Source organism: Channa argus, chromosome 4 (assembly GCF_033026475.1).
Source record: "Channa argus isolate prfri chromosome 4, Channa argus male v1.0, whole genome shotgun sequence".
NCBI lineage: Eukaryota > Metazoa > Chordata > Actinopteri > Anabantiformes > Channidae > Channa > Channa argus.
Window position 1 is genome coordinate 19325869 of NC_090200.1, and position 24545 is coordinate 19350413.

General features: G+C 37.6%; 1 protein-coding gene across 1 annotated transcript; it reads left to right on the forward strand.

Moving 5' to 3' along the window:
* Window positions 1-214: 214 nt before the first annotated feature.
* pdhx (pyruvate dehydrogenase complex component X) lies at window positions 215-24237 on the forward strand. The gene is made up of 11 exons (XM_067501735.1): window positions 215-461; window positions 3167-3250; window positions 5265-5365; window positions 9775-9971; window positions 10810-10908; window positions 15406-15571; window positions 15935-16082; window positions 18017-18075; window positions 18624-18782; window positions 20591-20655; window positions 21620-24237. Exons 1-11 carry the CDS (start codon window positions 326-328, stop codon window positions 21873-21875), a joined length of 1470 nt encoding a protein of 489 aa, XP_067357836.1. The 5' UTR covers window positions 215-325; the 3' UTR covers window positions 21876-24237.
* The last annotated feature ends 308 nt before the right edge of the window (window positions 24238-24545 follow it).

Here is a 24545-nt window from a genome sequence, read left to right on the forward strand (position 1 = left end):
AGAGGGCGCTACCAGATTGTGACCTGGGGATCGGACCGATTTCAAATGCAACAGAACAGGAGAATTTAAGTCACCAATGGACCTCAAAGGATTTTTTTTTTTTTTTTAACCTGTTCACTTAATATCGCTCGAATCAAGGATTACTACATTTTTTTTATTCAAGACATGCGGTAAAACGTTTAGCAAACATTACCAATATTTTTTGTGGTGTTGATAGTTTTTGCAAAATAATTATATTTTGTAAAGTAACGCCGTCTTTCTTACGTTATCCTGGTTTGCCGTCAGGCACTTTTATGGGCACGTCTGATTAAAGAAGGACGACAACATGGCGGCTTCCTTGCGTCTGGGTCGTCAAGGGGTTTTATTTGGCCTCCGATTATCTCATATTAATAAATATTTAGGAGCTACACAGCCATGGCAGGAGAATGTCAGACACTTATTTATTTCACAATGGTCCCTCGGTGAGTGTTGACAATTTAATTAACAAATATCTGTTGTCCTTGTCTCTTGTTCGACAGCCGCTGACATTTCATGTAACTAAATTAATGTTATACTGTAGCAAATGAATAAAGTGCAGTCATTTTCTCCTTTTTTAAATAATAAGACCAGCGTTTCGTCAGGTAACCTACCTTGCTATCGATTTTGATTGAACGATAATCTAAAAGGAACGACGTGCGTTTCATCTTGAGTGGTGACGGTTTTATTCGGCCCGACATTATCTGAAAGTTGGGTCCACGAAGAATAAGAAAGAAAGAACTAAACGCGAGCTAACTTTGTTCAAGCAAGTGTCCACAATAGTGTAAAACCAGTATGTGTATATATTTTAAGGGAAACAACAAAAAGTAATTTGTGTTGTCTTATCATAATAATTACTTTTTTGTGACGGTTGAAAATCATAACATTAGTGAGGTTTTATCACAACATAGTTAGTTCAATGAGTAACCTCTGAAATTGCTCACAGAAAAAAAAAAAATAAATCACTGCCTGACCTTAAATCAGTGTTGTTTAGCTAAGCATTCATGTCTTTTTTTGACACCTGTCATTTTGATTAATTTGCATTTGCCAAAGTGAGTTCAACAGTTTTCCATAGTTTAGGTTTGAAAATATTATTTCTGTAAACACTTACTTATTACTGTGTTTGTTTTGGATATGACTGTCAGGTTCCTTTCTTTTTTTTTTTTTTTTATATTTCACAGCAGACACATTGACGAGTCAATGAAAACATGACAATAGTGATGCATGCTGAATTACTGGGCTGTAATGCTTGTGGTTTTCCTGCATTGATAACTTAAAATATCTGCTATGAAAGAGTTCATCTTGTCTAGAACTGTAGCAGGATTACACTGATTACACCAAGTTAGCAAAATGCAGCGTAGCTAAGTAAAATAAATGATGTCAATGAGGTTCTATCTATATCATTTTTTAAATTTTAATTACTATTTAGCAGTTAATTAGTTTCATGAATAGCCTGACACACACCCAGCATTTACCACAGTAATGTGTACAGGCTCAGAGTTTGGTTGTTCGAGGAATTTTATAAAGTGATATGGGACGTATGTTGAGCAAGGACTTAACATGGGTGTTTCATAAATTCCTTTTTAAATCTGATATGAAAAACAATAGAGTAATAATCTGCTTATGCTCACAGTGGCTAGTGTAGCTATTACTATATTAAGAACAAGTGTACTTAATGATGATTGATAGCGGCCCCATCCAGACTCTGCCAGTAAGCAAACAAGCATGTTGTGTCCTGGAATTGGCACACCTAAATGGAATGCATCTGTCAGTAATGTTGTTAATTATACCTGTGCCTTTCCTGTTAAAATAGGTCAGAATGTCTGTCAGAAAATAAGATATAAGTGCTATATTTGTGGTTTATTACATTTACTTTGGAACCTTTAAGAGTGGAGTAAAACACTGTCAGGCACACATACAGGAAAAACTAATAAATAGAACTATTATTCGAACAATTCTATGAAAAAAAAGGCTAATATGTTATTGTATTTATGAGAAAATACTTGGTGTATGTGTGCCATGTGGAATAGGTCACACTTGGCAAGCCAAAAAGCTGTTGCAGGTTGCAGTGATATTGAATTTCAGGTAAATGCCCAACAAGGGACAAGTTAATACAAAAACTGGCAAAAACTTCAGAAGACTTTAAATTTATATTCTGTGAAATTTCCAAAACGTCCAGCAGGTGGCAGCATCACACAACATTGTTAGGGATCACACATATTTGAATGACGATTTTGGGTTATTGGAATACAGGAGAAAACCCTACATTCCCTATATTATGGATTCATAATAATCTGCCATGTAAACCTCAGAGAAATATAAAAGTACTTATTATATTTAATCTGATATTTCTCCCAGTGATTTTAGTTAATTATGTTTAGTTTAATTCTGCATCATAAAATAACACCAAATTGTTAATTAGTTAGAACTACTGGGTCCCAACCAATTACAAAAAAAGACAGAACTCCAGAACCCCTTTGTATCTACACTTTTCTTTAGCCTCAAATCAACTTTGATAGTTTCTTATCAATTGTATAATCAGATTTCTTTATATACATAAATCATATCATAAATTGCATCTAACAAATATAAGAGAGCACAAAACTCTCCAAACTCCAGGACTCTAGGCTAGTTGTGGTAAAGCAGTGAGGCATTGGCAGCTTGGATTTATCCTCACCTCTAGCAGACTTTTGTAAAACCAGTGTCAAACAGTGTTTGCGAGCCAGATGAACCTTGGCCTTCCGAGTTGCTGCAGCTGGTGACAGTGGGGTCTCGAGAGTAGCTCGAAGGCCTGTTAGTGTACGAGTGGCTCTGTGTCAGCCAAGATCCCAGTTACATAAATGACCTGCAAGAATTTTTCTGACATAATATAGCAAAATATAGTATATAATAATATAGCATAATATAGTCTCTTCCTTTTGTCTGCTGCTGAGCTGAACATCCTAGTGCTGGTTGCAGCCAAACACAGCTTCTTCAAGTTATAAACTTGATATTTTTGAATTTACATGAAACCAGTTAAAAATAGACCTAACTCTATGGTTCTCCATGAGATCTACTGAAATATTTATTGTTCTTTACTTTAAGCCTGATGACCTCTGGCATTTCTACCACCTCCATGTAAATTTTATGTTATTCTCTTTCTGTTCTGTAGGTGTCAGCCCACTCAAAGTGCAAATGCCCGCTCTCTCTCCTACCATGGAAGAGGGAAATATAGTCAAATGGCTGAAGAAGGAAGGTAAAAGAAACATATCACACAAAAGCTATTATAGATACTCTTCACTTTTATAATCCTAAAGGGACAAAGGCCTTACTTGCATCTTTGCTTGGAAATTTTGCCTTCTGATAATTTCTCCCAATATATGAATTCTTCCTTTGTTTTCTGTCCAATTGTATTGTATTTAGTTCATATAATAACACCCTCTGCTTCTGCACTCATCAGATGAAAACGTTCAGCATTTTTTTGTCTCAGTGATGGACCAATGGAAGCACTGAGCATTAATCAATTACATCACCTGGCTCTGTACAGGTCTGAGTAGTGGAACACCTACTTTAAGGGTCTCTGGTGGCTAACTGGCTCAGGGAAACATGGCAGTCACTGTTTATCACTGCTTAGCAACTGTACTTTACCAGGCGCCTCAGCCACACACTCATTATCAGGAGGCCACACACTGAATTCTGATTGGCTGTAGTGCTGTGTTGCCATGTGCTTGTGTGACTTGGGGTGATGTATGTACTTGCGTGTGTTTGTGGACAAGGGAAAGAAATACATTTTCACTACCAGAAAAATAATGTATAAAGAATAATAATATCTACCTCAAATGCTTAAAAGGATTTGAATACAGCTTTTTTTTGTGAGATTAAAAGTTATTTTTTCCGTATTTGTGTGAATGTATTATTACCGTAGAAAACACCTATACTGAATTAAACTTTACTATAAAATCAAACCATAGCCCTTGCCTGCACAGCTATGGTGTATAGTGTCCTTTAATGTTGTGGCCAATTGCCTTTGTGGTAGAGCAGAGGTGAAAAGGCTTGGAGGTGCCTGTTTAATCTTTAATATTGCACATTACACCTAACCCCTGGGGTCATACAGTGTTAAAACCTCATACAAATCCAATCTTGACTCCAATGCTTGCTCTCAGGGGCTTCCAATATCAATACTGGCGGTGCTCTTTCAACCCTCCCCTCTCCAACTGCCATCTTCTCTTGTCCTTACTTACCCTTTCCCTTATATTACCTTCCTTACTTACTGAAACATAGCCTACAAAATCACGTCTTTTTTAAAAATTTGTTTTACTTTGTTTGCGGTTTAACAAGATACTTTTTGCTTTTGCAATAAATCTTGTCCTTGATCGTTCTGCATTTTGCTACATTTCCAATTGGGGTACCTCCTAATAGCTCTATCTGACGGGATAGAAATGTGACCACATGTCAGCTTTGAATCACCCTTGAACTTTTGTTCCACATCTCACATCTTAGCTCACAGACATATATCACAAAGAGCATTTGCTCCTACAGTGACTACTGTAGTTGTGAAACTTGTCATAAAATAGCTTGACTTAAAGTGTCAGTGGGTGGAAATTAGCAAGTCTTGAGAGCTGCAATGTTGCCAGGGAAACCGTGTAATCAAAACACTTAAGCATTTCCTGTACAAATGAGCTGTACACGCAACAGTAATATTTATTCTGTCTACTTTCCTCTATGTCCTTAGAGACAATAGGGACAATTTTTCTGTGTTTTTTTTCCAGTGAACCCTCATTTGAGTTTATCCACAGAGATGTAGCTCAAAATTGGTATATGAGCAAGAAAACACTAAACAAGTGGCTGCCACAGTCTTTCATTGCTGAGCAGATGCTAATTTATTCCAGCTCTATCATGTGGTGGACCAGTGGGAGCCTACTGGCAATCTACAGCTAGGCAAAGATCTGGCCTTCTGTCAGAAATGTTGTATCTAACATTCTTTCCCATGTATAACTGATGAGGCTCTTTATTGGATACTGAGGCCAAAGCAAGATGTTTTCCTCATGTTACTCTTTTGTCACTTGCGGTGCATGCAAAGCACCAGTAAACAGTTTGTTTTAAACATTCTTACAGTGAATATGATTCATGCACTTCCCATAACAACTGGCATTAATTATTTTTTGTTTGAACCCTTCATAATGAAATGTTTGTCTGTGGATTAGAGAACTTAAATTGCCATATAAAAATGTATAACATTAAACACGCTGTAATGTGTTTTACCTCTGCAGGTGAGGTAGTGTCAGCTGGTGATGCCCTTTGTGAGATTGAGACTGACAAAGCTGTTGTTACCATGGAATCTAATGATGATGGTATCTTGGCGAAAATCTTGGTGAGTAAGTAAAATCACACACACACCTCTCTATTAGGATATGATTAGATAAGGGAATTTATTTGCAATTAGCATGTGACTCTTGAATATGCCTTTAGTGCCATATTAGCTATAAAAATCGGGGGCTGAGGCTGTATTAATTTGTGCGTCAACACAAGGATTTAAAATGTAGCTTTTTGAAGATAGTGTTCTTTAGACTTTAGTGCTGTTAGTATGGCTTCAAACTATGTAAAGTCAGCAGTTTGCATAATGACCTTCATTTTCTCCCACTTCACATACTGTACTCAGATCTGTCACAGAGCAGTCCAAAAGTAAAAGATGATAAAACAGCTTTATCTTTTTGTTATGGGAATGAACATGTGATTGGGGTACTGATGAAAGTCATCTGGTCGGATGAACATGGAGAAAAATAATAAAATAAAGGAAAAAAATATTTGTCACTAAAGACACCTCAGCAAAGCTTGCTGTCACTTCATAAGGAAAGCAGCTTTAACAAGCTTGGCCAATTAGTAAAGGCAACAAAGTAACTCTCAAAGACACACAAATACACAAACAAACACTAACAGCACTATAATGGGACAATAAAATAATTTTAAAAAATATGTAATAATGCCAGACAGTTCACGAGCTTCCTATTAAAGAAAATGAGGAATGGCAGTGAGGGGTTGCAGCATATGCTGAAGAACACACACCCGTGTGACTTTTTTTAACAATGCAACATGTTCCTTGGTTGTGAAATTTGGACATGCTCACATTCTAGTAGAGCCTGAGTACAGCCGAGTTTAATTAGGAAATGTCTGTCTGTGCAACATTTATAATAAACAAATACATAGCCAGCTAGCACCAGCAAGTTCGCATTACAAGCATAGTACAAGCTTATATGCCCTGTCTTAGTGTCAAGTGAGTAAACTAATGAATCCATAATTAGAAGAGTGATTGTTAGTTATAAACTATATTGGCTTAAATATAATTTCCTGCTATTTCACTTCCCTTTTTACATTCACTTACTCCATCCTTGTCTCATGTACTGTGGGGATGAGGTAGTTTCCATAGCAACCACCCAGGAATTAGGGGGTAGGGGGCTTTACCGCTGAAGCTGGCAGAAAAAGATGGTCGGCATTGGGTAAGCCTCCTAACTCTGTTTTTTTTCTGTCACTGTGGTAGAGAACACATGTTTAGTTAATAAGGAAAACAACACCTAGTGGAAATATTTTAGAGATGTGCACACTCCCCTTACATGGCATAGGAAATGTAGCATCTGCTTTGTCTGGGCAAGAGCGCATTAGTCCTCAGTGGTGAAATTGTGGCTTTCCAGGCACCCAGTAGGCTTCTAATTTAGGGGCTACCATAATGACCTGCCTGTGGCAAAATGCCTGTACAGGCTGCAGTAGATGTAAAGCTTCCTGTGCTCCATGGGAATTATTTATGGGGGGTCAATTACTGATGTGGCCCTCTACCAATTTCAAACTATGGCTGCTTGGGTTAGAGAATGAAGGATATATTCTTATCATATTGGGGAGGGGTGGTTGGGGATACAGGCATAAACATGGATTTCTGGATCTTGTAGCACTTTAACTACCCTAACCTGAGGGCTTCACTGTGAAAATCTGCGGTGGTACAGTCCATCAGTCCATCCGTCTGTCCGACGATAAACGCATAAAGCTCCTCTGTGTTTTGTATAAGCCTCAACCTAAAATTAAAAACACTAGGCTACAAATGGACGGATAAGTATTTCAATCTTCATGATTTGATTACTCATATAATGAATTGCATGGCAGAAACATATTAAGAGCAAGATATTTGAATAGAGGAGTTGACTAAATCCAGCACGTTCTAGATTAATAACTTGTCTAACCTTGTTGAAGCCCTTTTTTTAAAAATACCACTGTCTTATTTTCTGTTTCTGAATTTCAAATCAAATAAACTTCAAATTGAGGCTAAAGAGCCTTTATACTACAGGGTAAAATGCTAAACTGAATTAGTTTACAGTCCATATATCCCAGTGGGTATCTAAAACATCATAAGATTATACATAAATTTAATGGCTCAGAGTGAACACCAAATTAAAAATATGTGATAGAAAAGGTGGAAATAACCTGTGATTAAAGACAACTTGGAGGGTTGAACCCAGGACATCGCAGTTATATGGTTAGAAACCAAAAATGATCAAGATAAAAAAAGAAAGATTGGTCTCAGATTTGTATCGTTGTCGTTTTATGTGTGAAATTACATGGAACTAGCAGGCTGAGTAGATCGATGTGCCTGATCTTTCTTTTTCAATATCTTTCATGCTCTATTGACCTTCCTAACTAATGTAAATAACCATTCACTTTGTATCGTTTGATTATAAATTGTCACCTATGTCAACTTACTGACACAAAGAAAACCATCAAGTTTTATGTAATGAAAATCGAAAGCTTTACCATCTGACCTGTTAAAGTAACGTAAGCATTTATACCTTTCAAAGCTAAACTAATTGAAACTGATCTGTTTTCTCAGGGGTCTTGTGTGGCTGTATAATAACAGTTAGGTATTAAGTTGGTTAAGCCTCATAAATGGTCTGGTCTGACTTTGTATTAATATTAGCTTTGCTGATGGGCTCTTATGAGGTCCTTTGAGATCCCCTTATGCAATTTGTCAGCGTATTTACAGTGAGTGTTCCCATAGAAAATGCTAGCAGGGTGTTTTCTTCACGGTCAATGGCTGTGACAACATGACACACTAAGGATCAAAGATCCCACATCATGTAATTACATTATTGAGTCCCCCATTCATCTAGAACATTTCCTTGTAAATGGCAAATAAGTACAGGGTTTGTGTATTTTAGTATTATGTATAGTTTAACTATTGTAAATACATGTTTACACTCTCTATAGGTTCAACTTTGTTGCGTAAGCATTTGGTGGCAGTGTTGAGTAAAACGACACTGTGTTGCCAAAGCATCTGGTTATGTAGCAACCTATCATCCATATTGCACACTGTCTTTACTGTTTGACTTTGAATCCACCCAAATGCTATTTTGTGTCTGTGTCTGATTGTACAAAAAAAGTTTTTACCTAACTGTGTGAGAACATTTTGGCAAAGTGGGGGCATTTTGCTAATCCTAACAAATTAAAGGCTTGATTATGAGTTGTTTTTACAGTTGAAATGTGGTTTAGGTTAGGGAAAGGATTAGGGTTAGGCTTTCATTTGTGATGATCAGTTAGTAGAAGAGCTAAAGTATTATGTCAATTAGTCCTAACAAGAATAAAAAATATGTGTGTGGGTGGGGGATTTATTTCATAAATTAAATAATTGATTTCACGTAGTCACTTCCAGATTTCTGAGAAAAGCCTTGTATTATACTTTATCTGGAACATCTTTCTAATATTTGCCAATCTACACATACAGAACACTTTTTTTTTTTAAACTATATACATGTACACAAGAAAAGCCCTTATGGTGTCGGCCTTTGTTTAAAAAGAGTACCAATAAATGATCAATCAATCAATGATCAATTTTTTTTTCATCCGGGCTCGGGAATGGCGCCAAGGCTGCCCTTGGTGGCTGGGCAGGGTCACACCTTGTGGCCTCAAACCCATGGCCTTCTGTATCCCAATCCAATGCTCTACCCCTACTCCACCAGGCCCCCGACTGAAAAAGGTTACAATCATATTGCCTATAGTAGTCAGCAAAGAATAAGAAGGAAGACCTGGGTCTTTAATACCAGTGACCAGTGGTTTTCATATATTCCAGTGCTGTTTTAGGTAGAAGTGATTGTTGAAGTGCTGCCTTTGATTTTGCAGGCCTGCTAGAAACAGGGGCTGGCAATGGGATGTGGTGATGATCATCACCAAAATAACTTTATGATGTTGGATGAATGAAAGAATGAACAAGCACAGCTAGAATCCGATGTCTCTTTGTCATTTTGGTGCCTCTTGCTTGTTTCCTTGTATCGACCCACAGCTTTAAGAGACAGCTCACTAAGTGGATGCCTTTTGAGAAGAGATGTGCTGCAGCTGGATATTGTGCCTGGCCTTTCATTTAGAATGATCAATATTGACTGAATAACAACACCTTGCAAAGCTTTGGGAGAGCAGCAAAGGGGTTGCTTTGGATTTAGATTACTCAGTAACAAGAGAGTGAATCACAGCTTTGAACAGCATCAAAACAAATCCATTGGCCTTCTTTTCCAACACGATTGTTGTTTTTTTAGTTAATAGAGTTAATTGATGCAAAACATTTATTTTGATGAGGTCTCAAAAAGATTTTTGTTCAGTGATCATTGTGGGGTTTTTTTTTTGTTTTTGTTTTTTTTAATCTCTGCTTCAGAATCATTAACAAGACACATCACCTTTATCTCAGTTGCACTGCTGAGGAGCTTTTGCTGACATGCTCCTCTATAAGTGCCTCTATCCCTCTGTTTACAGATGGAGGAGGGCAGTCGCAGTGTACGACTGGGCACTCCCATTGCTCTTATGGTAGAGGAAGGGCAAGATTGGAAGCAGGTTGACATCCCTCCACCAGATGTTGCAGCTCCACCTTCTATGCAGGCAGCTGTTGCCCAATTTGTGCAATCTGCGGCTCCCTCTCCACCACCTCCACCGAGATCGGCCACAACAGCCATGTGAGTGTTAATCCCCTTATTTGAACTGCTCAAGTCATACCTGTCTTGTATGTAGATTAATAAGTTGACCATGAATGTTCTTAAGCTCACTTATAAAGTGAGCCTGCAAAATAAACTGCATCTTGTTCATCTGTAAGTAAATAGAAAAGTAAAGAGTCAGTCATAGTATCAATGACTAGTCTAAGATTACCATTAACTTGTGGTAGTTTGTTATAATTCTAGTTGATGAAATACCCATTGTATCCAGATTCAGTTATATAAAACACATTAAGATTGAACTGAAGGTTAGAACCGTGCTGATTTCAGGTTTAGCCACATCTATTGCCACCTAACATGCTAAATAAGATGTAAATAGAAAAGCCCTGTGTTGACATTTCAAAATGTGTAATATCTTGCCTTCCCCTATTTACATGCTGAATACTGCCACAGAATAAACAGGCCTATTTGGTATGCAAACATTTTACACTGTGTCCATCCACACTTTCAGATTTGCAACCTGGTGCAATCACCCCAAGCATGCTTTAAAGATGAAAAGTAAATGCGTAGAAGATAAAAGGCAAAAAATCATGATTACTAGAAAAAAGATGTAGGAATAAGCTATGTTTTGAGTCAAACATGGAGCTTTGCTAATCGCTAATTATGCTATAATCAAGCATGTAGTAGTATATTGGGTAGCTCCTGTTCTTGTTAAGACTTAAACGGTAAATAGAGAAATTGACTTTTTTATATAATTACCTGGTATACATCAGTTATCCAGTCTCTAAAGCACAAGAATAATGTTTAAAGCAAGTTAGAAGTAGAACCACTGTGTAGTTGTTATTCTCGCTTCCTTGTCTAGGTTACGTCTGAGTCCAGCAGCAAGACACATCCTGGACACTCATGGTTTAGACCCGAAATTGGCTACACCCACTGGACCCAGAGGACTTATCACCAAGGAGTGAGTATGGTCTTTTGCTTACCGCTAAGTCACATTTGTAATAGCCAAAGCCACATCAGGGTTAGCAAAATCAATTAGCTCTTTCATGGTAGAAACATTTATCATTCTCTGTTCCTCAAACTAACTTACTATGATCCCGGGTTTGGGATGGAGCATTTTTTGCCATGTTAGTGGAAAAAATTTGCTTTGACATTCAAAATAAAGAAATTACGCACGTACATTGCCAGTGCGTTACATTCAGTCATTAACACAGACATTAGTGTGTTGGGATTAGGTGCTTCTTTAGGATTTCGATAGGTCTAAGGACACAGATTCGAAAGGGTCCACTTGTGGCCATCATACTATCTCTGAAGGGAAGTGATGTCAGTCATCAAAAGCTGTTGTAGCCATAGAAATAGAAAAGGTGAGACTAGGTAAATTAAAAAGTGTGACTGAGAGATGTTTAAGATTTTAGGTAACTTAATCCTGTTATGTGTTGAATTCACACTGCAGAAAGCTGTGATCACAGACAGAGTGACAGACACACACAGTTCATCTAGATAACTACTGCCAGTTGGGACCTGATTGAATGCTCGTGTTACCCACCTAACACCCTGCTGGGGAATCTCATTAAGCAAGTTCTGTTGCCATAGCAACCCAGTCTTTAGAATCCACCAGTGACCATAGAAAGAAAAGACCATGTGTTTTCACCGACGTGTGTCTTAGAGAGTAAAATTGAAATAACTATGAAGTTTCATAAGCCAAACACTGTGAACAGTAAATTATGTTTTTTTTTTTTTCTGTAAATGAAACAAATGGGCAAATTTAAAACTGAATATATGGTATAACCATGAGGAACTGTAAACTATCTGTTTACATTTGAGATAACGTCTCATATGCATCTTCATAATTTTTCTTCTACAGTAAGCTGGGTGTCAGGTCTGCTGTCATAAAATGACACACTAGAAACTTTATAATATAAAAGGAACACCACTGTGAGAAGGCATTTCCGTTAGTTTAAAGCTGTAAATTAATATTCTAGGTTAATACACAGAAACATGCTGTGTACTGTACAGGTGTCATTATAATTTCTAGAGTGTGAAGTTTTTAAATAGTAATGCAAATTTAATTACAAGGCAGTGATTTAATTTGAAAGAATTGTTCAGTTACATCAATTAGAGCCACATATTCAAATCAAGATTTGAATAAATGGTTTGGCGATTCACTTACTGATGTCTAATCTGGCTAATTAGCTCAGAAAATCTTTAAAAACAAATAATGATGCTGAAAGAAAAAAGACGACAGAGAAGAGGATCAGTGAACAGATATATTTAAGAGAAACCAATGTGTCTCTTTGCTATAGGAGGCCTAAATTGGCTGATCAAGCCACAAATGGTCCAACTGTTTACATTTTCTGTTGTGTAATGTTTTCAGTACCCCAGACTACAAGTCTATTTAATTTTTAATTTAATTCAGTAGTCTACATGCATGTTGATATACTCACTGATCCTCGCTGAGACGATCGTTTGACTTTTCAGATGGCTGCTTACTCAAGCATAGAAATCCATTGGCGTGAAAATAGTTTCATATCGTCAGTGTCTTGGAAATTTAGATATGTTCAATTTAATGTCACCGACTGGCCAAACTGGGGCTTTAGTATCGCAATGTCTTATAAATGAACACTTCTGTGCTTGTCGGAAACCAAATCTCTTGTGTAAATACTTTCACACAGGCGAAGTACCTTTTAAGAAAGGGAAGCATGCTCCCCATTTCCTTTTCTTTGTCATTTGGCACCTCAGATAACATTCAATTGGGGTAAGATACCCCTCCGATTCCTCCTTCTGCTCCACTGACACCCCTCTTTAGCGGGCATGCAAACCGGGGAAGAGATCTTAGAATATTACATAATCCACATTAACAAATTTGGGACAAAATCTTACTTTATAAACCTTTTTTCCAATGATTAAATATGAATTATATTATATTGAGTACTATACAGTACATATGGTATCCTATTTAAACAGTCTTCCCATACTATTATCTGCAAGAAAACAAGCTGTAGCAGTATTAGTAGCTGCACTAGCCAAACTTTAGTGTAAATATTATGTCAAATTTCTTAACCATTTGAAGGATGAAGTAGTAAATTGGAAACTTTATCTTTTCTTTTTTCTCTTGTGTACTGTGCCACTGTTGTAGTTGTACTTACTGTTTTTTGTGATGCTTCTCTAGTGTTATTACTAAAGAGAAGATCCACACAAAATTGCACTACAGCATTGCTCTTTCCTAAGTGACTACTCGATGTCAGCCATAACCGGATGTGTAAATTGTCTTACTGTTCTTTTAAGCTTACTCATACATTGTAATTTTCATCATTGATTGTGGATGAACAGGGCATATGGACATCATTCCAATGGGCAAGTTGCCTATTAACAACCTTTTCCTCTCTTGGCTTGTTCTAGATGGCAGTAGAAGAGTAAGTTTATTAATGTGTGTCTGTTTGGTGCTCACTTTAGGAGGGTACCAATGCACATGTGAGCTTTGCCTCGATACCTTTTAATATTCCAGTCACTGTCTCACAGCCTTCAGAGGTTCTTTTGCCTTGGTTGTCAGTACGGGTGTAAATGGTCAGTGTGAAAAATGCACATCAGGTAGTCACACAAAAAGTATCCATGGTGTCATCTTCATGGCCAATGCAGGCAGCTATTGAAATTACTTCCTTTCATTTCAACAGAAACATTGTGTGAATAATATAGGATATTCCTGTACATTCTCATTAAAGAATACATTAGGTTTTGCACAACTTTGCATTTTGGATCTTTTGTTAACTTTCATTTACTTTTACTTTTTTTCTATTTACTTATTTATAATGTATAACCTTGTCTAGATTATCTGTTTTTTTTAAATTGCTGAATTTCTTTTTTTTTTTTTCTTTTTTTTTTTTTTTAAAGTAGCAGCAGGGGATTTCCAAGTTGCCTCAGTCCTTCCACTAACAAATAATCCTGTCAGTGAGAGAAAGGGAGGGGCCAGTCTGCTAAAAGATATCTAAAATGATGTGGCTCAGAGAGGAACAAGAAGAGAATGGCTGTGGGCCAGACTGGTTAAGGCTACATGGTGAGGTCAGAGGCAGCTGGTCTAGACAAAAGACGCATGAGGGATTGTAGATCCCAGTGCACTGAGCTGGAATTGCAGAGCTTCAAGCAGGCACACCTGATACCTGCCCTTCTCACCTCTTTCTCTGCTAAGACCTAAATTATTGGGTGAAAAAAAACAGGGCAATTCTCTGAATACTGGCCAAAATCATTGCTTCTATTTTTTTCTTGACCTTTTATAAATATTCAGTTTTTCAGTCTGCATCTTGGTTTATCTCATTTTATCATCTAGGTTTCTCTGCAACTTAATAAAAGATTCAAATTTACATGAGGTCTGTGCTTTTTAGAGTTGTTGCCTTAGGAAAAGGATGTTATATGAAAAGTAGGGATATCCATGGCTCACCATACCAGTGGGAACAATAATGAACGCAGTGGTTTGTCTCTTGATGCAGATGACACCTGATCCTGCCTAGGCTGTTGGGGTTTGTTTGTGTCTAGCAAATGATTCCCATGATGCAAATCCATGAAAAGATAACATTACATTTTAAAATTAGAAAGTTTAAAGCTACCTTTCGGTCTACAGGTGTGACGCAAATATAAACCAGACAAGGGTAGAAAAGTGGCACTTACAAGGTTGTCAAGTAGTATAATTGTAAATCATTAGCTCTTTTTTGGATTTTGCAAACCTTTTGTAACTGTTACAGCATAAAATGCCAGATTTTGGCACAGATTGTCTAAAAAATATTCCTCTGAAAGTTGTGATATTGTATTTTGTTTCGAATTGCAATGCCATACAAAATTCATGAGGGGTTGATTGAATTATTTTCTGTCGCAATATCACGAATTACTAAAGGAACTGATTAATATACAGTATACTAAAATAAACAAGAACATGATGGATAAAATGTTTGCCAGAGCCATGGCATAGAATAATTCAATATGTCATACTGGACACTGCAGGTCAATAAAAATAAAACCAACTGAAATTTACACTGACATTAAGCTGAATATTTCAGAAAATATCTGTACCCATGTGAGTGAACATGTGTTATCATCATGAATATTTCATCATGTCAACATACAATATTTGCCCAGCTTTGTTTCCAAAGGTTCAGGTATACTCCAATCACTGCTTTTTAGCCTGTTTTTCTACCCACAGCACTCCTGCTCTGTAATTAGAATACCAATTTTCCACAAGTTTGACTAAAGAGCTTTTCCTGTTTACTTTTGGATAATAACATTGTGGAAAATATGACAAAGTAATTGTTTGTACCAGTGCCTAAACATATGAATTCTAGCACAAGAAAATTGACTTTTTGGGTACCTTGTCAATCGTGTCAGAGTAACAGCACCATAATGATGTTTTTTTTTACATTACTATATGAAATTCTGCCCCATATTATTTTTGTGGTGGTTTTTACTTTCACAGAGATGCCTTGAATCTCTTGAAGACAGCTCCTGCCCCTAAAGCAAGTCAAGCCATGGATGCCCCCACTGCCCCAAGTCCTGTCCCCACCCCAACAGTTACACCTCCACCACCAGGCGTTAGACCCAACATCCCTCCTCTCTCTATACCAGGGAAACCAGGAGCACCGGTGAGCACCTCTTTCCCTGTTTGTATTTCAAGCACTCAAGTCTCTTTAATGCCTACTAGCTCAATTTATTTGGTATTGCTGTACGTATATTGTAACCAGCAACTGGTTTTATCTGTTAGGCAATAATGGCAAAAAATGTTATTCACAACTGTGCAAGCTTTAAGACCTGATCTAAGCTTATGAATAGCATCTTTATATTGCTTACCATCCATTTGTTTTAGATTTTTAATAATTAATTTGCTCAGTCCTTACTCATTTTATTCTGCTACATCTCCTCCTTTAGCTTTTTTGTCTTTCTCAAAATTCCCTTTTCTCCTCATTCAATTATTTACCTCCCCCCTTCCAAACACCTATCTTCCTTAGGGCACTTTCACTGAAATCCCAACCTCAAATATCCGTCGTGTCATTGCTCAAAGACTAACACAATCAAAGACCACCATCCCCCATGCATATGCCTCAATCGACTGTGATATGGCTGCCGTCATGCAGCTTCGCAAAGACTTGGCTAAAGGTAAATATATGCTGAAATTTTTCACATTACCATTGATGTTTATGTCCACATAACTGCAAGGTTCTTCAGTCAGTGTCTGACAATAAAATTTGGGAAGAAATGTTCCTGTGAGGATGTGGATTTCAAGATTTTCATTGTACAGTCATTGAAAGGACCTGTGGTCAATTTCTTTTCATATCGTACAAAATTCACCTTTTCTCTAAGTATAGCCTGGAATGGTGTAGGTGGGTGGCAGTTCGAATGTCATATTTTTAAATTTTCCACTGCAAACCGAAAGATCAGATGTATGTTAATAAAAATGCAACAGCAAAGACAGGTTCTAACATCTTTTTTGGCAAATGTAAACTCAGAAGGTAAAATTTAAATTGAGGTTACTAATGACCATAATTCTGTTTGGCCAAGAATGAGCCAAAGTACCCCCTCAAGATTTGATTTAGCATAACTTCCCTAAGGTATTCTAAAATATAGCTCCTGCAACTGGTCACCGTGGCAGGGGAATGGCCATGGAAACAAAAGTAGAGGTACCAGTCGAGGTTTGGGTGGTAGGTTTCCTTAATGGTTGAAACACATCCTGAGGCCTGACACCTCCAGAAGTCTGAATAATGCATTATGGGATATTTTAAGCATCTACATCTGAAATGACCATACCTGCTTTTTTACTCAAATCACATCATTGTATGACTATACTTCATACCTGTAGCACATAGTAGCTCTAATGTATAATTTTTGTCAATTGACTAACAAACTTGGAATGAATCACATAAGTTCAGTAATCAAGTAGTGTCATATACATTAATAACATTTGATTGAAATGGAAGCTGTTGTCATTCATAAACATGAGCTTTCAATCATACACTTTTGTGTTCTACAGGGCAGTGAGATATTTATCCAGAATACATTTTCTCTAGTCCCAACACTTTCTAATGGATTTTTTGTGTGTTAGCTCTTAGTGTGCCCTGTGTGATTAATGACCGTATTTAAGATCAGTAAAAGCATTAACACTCTTTTGAGAGTGTTTGAGATGTTCATTAGAGGAAAACATCTGGATAGACTAAGCTTGATGTAGCCTAAATACCCCCCCAAGAAAATACTAGCATGGTCTTGCATTGTCCTTCCATGAAGCTGCTCCTTCACTTTGTAAGTCTCGTATCCTCCCCTAGTAACTGTTGTTGACCAAACCACAGCTTCTTGTGCAACGCCCATCAGAATAGGCGGTTTGTTGATAAGGACATTTTTTTTACACTTAACGGCCTATTTTCATTCCTTCCTAGGATGTAACTTATGCTTACTTTGGGCCACAATGCCTGCTTGTATCACAAGAGTACTGTGTCAGATTCTTATTTTAAACTTTTAGTTCAACATATTATCACATAATTCACTTTATTTAGCTTGACATTGCCTAGCAATCAACCAAACAGTAAATCTCTCTAGGTCCTGTCTCTGTGACGGAGGAAATGGTTATGGTTATACCAGACCTATTAGGGAGGTTGTGTGTCTATGAGGGATTCTGTGTCCGGTTGTTTTTGCGGAATCTCATTGTTCAGGAGCAGCACGATTTCACGGTTAGCTCGTTAATCATCCTGCTCAAAGCATTCATATCTGTCTGCTACAGCCCTAATGGTCACTAGTAAAAGTTGGCCGTGATGCCAGGACAAAGCTATTTGGCCTGTAAGTGTCACACATAGTGAGAGACTGGGTTGTATAGAGGGGGAAAGATTCTTATCAGATGCAGTGCAGCAGTGTGTAGTATAACTCTTTTGCAACAGAGTGTTTGAAACTGACTGATATATTTTGCTAATGTTTCCCATGTAGGGACTGGGTGCTTTGTGGACCATCACATGTCAAAGGTCCTGTAAAGAATAGGGGACCCATGTTGCTTGTCATCAGTGAATCAGTGAATCCGGCTCACATTCTGTGTTTCCTTTGTCTTTCAGAGCAGATCAAAGTGTCTGTTAATGATTTCATTATTAAGGCAGCTGCTGTTACACTTAAAGTAAGTATGGTTGAGAATCCGTTCTTCTGTGTAATTTGTTGGTTTAATCTGTTTCATTTTCAAGTTAGGGTTTTTGTTAAGTCATTCCTGAATGTGGTGTATGTGTACAATATTCTGTTCTATTTCCTCTGTGCCTTAAAGCTCAGCCTACTGCAATTCAGTAAAGAATATAATGGTTTAGCTTATTGGTAACATTGTAGGTCATGCAGCAAGACAAGGAACAAAACCAGAAGTTGTTCTAGCAAAGCTATCTAACATAATCAGGTTTGAGCTGTTCTGTAAATAGAAACTCAATATACATGGCTAATAACCACTTACTAGTAATTAATTTATTTTGTCTTTTTTTTTTTATCTTTTACTTTTAGGACTCGAGTACTTTTGTAAAATTAGAATATGATTAAGGTCATATATATATCTGCAAATATAGAGACGACTAAAACGGTTCACAAACAAGCAGCTCTGTAATTTCGAACACTACATAATTTTTATATCACTGTACTGTCAGAGCGTCATGCAACAACATGCTGACCTCTCACTCCTTATTCTAGGAAATGCCAGAAGTGAACGTGACCTGGTCTGGTGATGGACCCTGTGCACTTGATTCAATCCATATTTCAGTTGCAGTGGCGACAGATAAAGGCCTCATTACTCCCATCATCAAGGATGCTGCTAACAAAGGTGTTCAGGAGATCTCTACTAATGCTAAGGTAAGGGTAAGAATTACAGGGTAGGGCTATAAAACTATAAGCAAATATGTTATAATATGTTATTAGTAATGTGGTGAATTGTCCCCTAAAGTCTCCTATATTAGTAAGTTTATAACCTCAAAATCTTGGGGTGTTCAGTAAGTTGATGTGCAGCTACACTGTTAATTTATTTGTGGAAATAGAGAAGGGAGTTGAAGCTTGTCTACAGCCCTCTTGTATAGGAAAGCACATTCTATGTGTATCTGCAGTTTGTGCCCCACTTGGCCCTGTGATTAAAGCGTTAGCAAATAGTTATTTACTTTTATCCATCAAATCACTGAGGCACTAAATTCAAACAATTCATATTCACTCAGAAATTACCGAAAAAGGAAAGCGTAAACGATTGCTTCAAATTCCCTGGATAGATTCATAAATTACTTTTTAGACCTGGGATAGTTTGAATTTTTGATTGTTAGGTTTATGTTGTCAGCTGTCACTGGGCACAGTTGGAGTATGAAACAACATTGATCAGTGCTTTTGCCTGCTCACAGTCTGCAGCTGTGGACAGGCTTTTCCTCACAAACACACAAAGATCTTTTCAAAACCTTATATGCTCTCCAGTGTTAATGATTAGCTCCATGGCATGTTAAAGAGATACACACAAATTAATCTGATCAAATAGATGAGTTTCTCAAGATGTAAGTAAAAATGTAATGTTATTACCATGTATTTTATCCCATAACATGTTTATGTAAATCAAGTCTCTTAAGATGCAACAAACATGGCAGACGTGTGACTGTGGACACCTGCCAATTAACCTAATGATACAGTATTAGCCTGAAGAGTGTTGACATCACATTTCAACTTTAGCAGTAGTAATAAGCAGTAGTAGCTGTATTGTTAATGCTGACTCTGGCTGAAGTAGAATTAGTCTACATATATGTGTAGTAGTGACAGTACTTATTTCAGCCTGGCATAGGTGAGAGTGTATGTGGCAGTTTTAGGGAACACACACAGTTTGTGTGTGTCAGGAGGAAGTTAGAGGCTGTAAAATTGTGTTTTAGACTTACTATTACCTAAATTCCAACATCTATGACTATTCTGTAATGATATAAATCCATGCAATCAGATTACAGTTAAATTTAAACTTGTAAGTGGCAATTGGTCTTAAATTAATGAGGGTATGCAGTTTAATAAAACATTGGGAGATTGCTCCTGGCTATTGATCTGATGGATTGTAACATACGGCTGTTGCTTGTACTTAATTAAAGCTTTTATCTCAAATGTGCCCACCATTTCTAACTGTGTCTCACAATCCTGTGATTCATTCTAGACTGTGTGGTAGTTCTGTCTCTGCATTAACCTTTTAAGTTCAAGTCCATTCAAATAAACATCTTGTTACACATGTGGTGGCCATCCAGCAGTTTCAACCTGACAGCAATATTTTAGAAAAAGATCATTTTAATAATATATTTTTAAGAGTAGTCTACGATTCTTTCAGAATGGTTTGTGCTGAAATTTTGTTATTATTTGATCAACGATATGACTATATGCTTATAGAATCGATTGTATCGTTCATGGAAAAGGTCCAGCAAGCTCTTCCTATTCTGTAATGCATCTCTTTAATGACTGGCATTCAGTGGTAGAATTTGGTGTTTTTAATATCTTCCATTTAATCATGTGGATGTTAGCTTTATTTTGCATTTTGTTCCATGGCATGAGTACAGTTGTTCTTCCTTTTTGCCCTCTAAATAGCTGCTTGGATCTTTCCATTTCTGAAACAAATCTTGGAATTCTGAGTAACATGACACATTTCTTTTCTTTTATAGGCATTGGCCCAGAAGGCTCGAGATGGGAAGCTACTACCTGAGGAGTACCAGGGAGGATCGTTTAGGTAAACCTAAGTCCTACATTGACTCTTTGGTATAGAAGACACAAATGGAGAGTCGTAGCGTTTTAAACATTAAACACATTAGGCTTCAGCCTTTAGCATAACTTGTAAATTCATAAAATACATTTTTGGGTAACACAGCTCTATAATGGTGGGGTAATATTTCAAATATAACAATGTAATATAGGGGTAATATTTTAGGTATAACCATGAATTTTATGGCCCTCTTTCATGGTTATTACACAAACTACAACGCTTGTTGGTAGTCATTGTCGCTTGTGCGATTGTAGCGTCCTTTCATCTCTAACATCCATCTTACTTTTTCTTGTGTACCTCAGTTATAAAACAGCCAGCCTAAATTTCAACTATTATCAACTACTATGATTTAAATCAAGCTATTAGTCACAACCTACATATCACGTTAGCCTTAACTGAATTAGGTATTGGGGGGTGCAATGACCATCAGTTACTGTGCCATCAATTGCAGAAAAATGAAAAAGGGTTTCATTTCAACTCATTAGAATTAATGATGTCATTTAGGAATAAATGGGTTTCTGTGTCAGGCAGGCGCAATGAATTCCTATAGAGAAGCAGCCCTCTTTGTCCTCCTGGGGATATATGTCTATGCCCTTCCTCTTTCATTTTTTATCCCCCTGAGCTTGAATTTTCATTAAGGCAAACTGCCCTGGCTCCGTTCTGTCTTACTCACCAAACACAACATTTAGGATTTGAAGCTGGTGCTTTTGTCTTAATCTTTAGTGCTTAGTTATTCACCCTCTCATTTTTTATTTAGTCACTCTAAGCAATGTTGCCTTTTGTATCAAGAAACTGGTTTTAAAACAACAGTAATGCCTGGTTAACTTTATTTTGTTTTTATGAATGTTCTCCTCTGGTGAGCTTGACTTATGTAATACATGCATATTTTCCTCTCTCCTCCCTCTGTTTGCTCTGTTTCTTTCTGTGACAGTATATCTAACCTAGGGATGTTTGGTATCACTGGCTTCAGCGCAGTGATCAACCCTCCTCAAGCATGTATCCTCGCCATCGGGACCTCCAGGGCTGAGCTTCACCTGTGCGAGGATAACCAGACACTGCGTACCCAGCAACTAATGACAGTTACTCTTTCCAGTGATGGACGCCTAGTTGATGATGAATTAGCCTCACAGTTTCTTGATAAATTCCGCGCTAACTTAGAACGACCTCAACGCATGGCCTTATCCTGAAAAACTAAGAAAAAATGCATTTAATTAATTGGAAAATTAAATCTTCAAAACACCTGCATGACAAAGCCTGTCTCGAAAACTTGGAAAAAGTAGATTTCGTTTCATGTTTTGATTAACAAATACAGAGTAGCTGTATTTGTGATGGAAGTGGAAACACAGAGGTGGCATTGCAAGCTACTTGTAATAAGGCTCGATGTGGTCATTCTGTTTCAACTTCTGTATTCCAGTCCATGTACTGACTCCCTATTAAGACACAAGCAGTCCATGAGACTATAAACATCCTTTGTAAATTTGATATATATTACTGAATGTGAGTGGCCATATACTACGTCGAAAGTCGCATACAGTCCCATTGTTTTCTGTTAGGAGTCTACATGTTCATGATAATATGTTGTAACTTATTTTAAATAATATGAAGTCATCCCTAAAAAAAACTAAACTTTAAGGTACATGTGTATACTTAATACATACAATCATTTTGATTTTGGTTTCTTCAGATGACAATAAAACACCCTTAAAATATCTGTGTGCCTAATTACAACACAATTCTCCCCCAACTTACAGGTGTGCAGGTGTGTTTGTGTCCCGGGGGGAGGGGAGTTAATATTTAATCTGGAGATTACTTTTTTTTTCTTTTTTTTTTTTTGTCTAAAAGCCAGTTAAGATAATTTGCTGGGCTGAGATCAGGGGCCAGCTACTGCTGCCAGATGTTTATCTTACCTTTGAGCATAGGCAGAACAGCTGTTTACATATGTACCTGCACACGTTGAGCAAAGCTTTTCATAGATATTGTTATTTTTAAAGTTTACAGAGAATGTTTGTTAAAAAGACACGGCTGGGGTCACACTTTCTTATGTTATCACTCTACAGTTTCATTCTATCCACCACATACTGTCTCACTCACTTATAGGAAAATGAATTTATAGGGACACCACTCATAAGACACCCATGTATTCATGACTTTTATTTTCATCGTGCAGTTCCTGATTTATAAGATGTGAGTTTTACACCATAATTCAGAGTTGTGGATAATACTCTTTGCAACGAAGGTGCATTCATATTTAATATGGTCCTGACCAGGGCTGTAGTGAAAACCGCTGCCAACAACTGACTTTTTTCATTTAATATTCTGCTTTTATTCTGGCTCTTCATACTCTTGACAGCCACTTTATAATGACTGTGAAGCAATAACCTTTCCTTCTGGGGTTGATGTGTAGCGTGTAGTGTTGAGAAGCAAGATGTCCAACCAGGGTAGACGTGGATGGGGGAGGGGGTAATGCATCTGGTGCAGCATATGTTTACCTGCATGTCCACTGTTCTCACATACACCTACAGAGCAGTTTAACCAATCGTTTAACACATTTCTAAGAATGTGTGTATATACATGTAGTATGCTTTTTTTTTTTTTTTTTTACATACTGTAGCTTTTTATTTTCACATAAAAAAAGATGTGAAGAAGGCTCAGAGCATGTGATAACCACATGTAAATGTTCCCATGGTCATGCTCCATATTTCGTAGCTTTATAACACGTTTGTGTTTGTACAAAGCCTCCTCGCGTAATATCCTTGACCGCTCTTGCTGTTAGTACAATAAGCTTTTTGGTTATGCAGCCTTGTTTGGTGTACTGTAAATCAGGTTGATGAAATCTTGTTCCTTTGTTACACCTTCCTGCTATGCCATCAGCTTGACAGCTGCTGGAGCTGTTAAGCACAGCAGTTGAACAATGCCTGTGTAAATATTCGCTCTGAAAATGCAGCAAAACAGAATCAGACACCTCTCTTTGGCTTGCCTGTCACAATTTAACATTTACTCCTCTGAATGCTGGCTGCCAATCTCTGCCCAGCAATGTTGTTATGTGAAACAGCTGGGCAAGGGAGCCGGCAGACAGAGGGAATCCGATTTGCTCCCACCGAGGTTTTGATGAACTGCGTGCAGGCTCTTGAAGATAGTGCGCGCACACTGGCAGGCGTGTAGGTCAGACTCATAGACGCACAGCGTGTTGCTGAATGAAGCAGGCAGTTGCTATGGAAACCATAGTGGGGAAGTGTGCAGTTCTGTTGTGCTAATATTTGGGTGTCCTTCAGACATTTTGGCTGATTAATGTATTGGGCAAAATAGAAGAATTGATCTGAAGGACTGAATTCCATGTGTGAGGAGTTTCTGCCACACATCCAAACATCCACACCCGCCCTTTTCCTAAGCCTTCATCCAGTCCACCTGGGCAAGCATTGAACCATTCTGTATTAACAGTCTTATTGCTTACAAACAGAAGGTTCTGGAGGATGATAATGAATTATTTGCCCACTTATAAAAGGGAACTGATGTTTGTAATATCCAATAGTAAACCATTTTATACATGGCTCCCCTTCTGTCTCTCTGGTGTCTCTTTTACATACACACACGTTTCACTGTCTGAAAAGCCTTTCTGAATGACCAGGGTTGGGGAGAGGCTCAGTCTCACCCACATTATCTCACGCTCACGTTTGTACAACCATTGTTGACAGGATTTCCTCTTGTCTCCCCATTTTCCCTTACTAACAAGATCTATTCAGTTGTAAATTGCAGTGACCAGTTTTCAGATGTTCCTTGTTAACATCCTAAGTTTCACATGTATGCTACATTCAGGTTTGTACACCCTCAACTTGAGGCACCCTGTTACGTGTTCTCAG

Excerpts from the sequence above, each read along its gene's own strand:
- pdhx (XM_067501735.1), top strand. The coding sequence starts at position 326 with ATGGCGGCTTCCTTGCGTCTGGGTCGTCAAGGGGTTTTATTTGGCCTC. Across the intron at positions 462-3,166 it reads TATTTCACAATGGTCCCTCG|GTGTCAGCCCACTCAAAGTG; the intron begins GTGAGTGTTGAC and ends TCTGTTCTGTAG. Across the intron at positions 15,572-15,934 it reads CAGGGAAACCAGGAGCACCG|GGCACTTTCACTGAAATCCC; the intron begins GTGAGCACCTCT and ends TATCTTCCTTAG.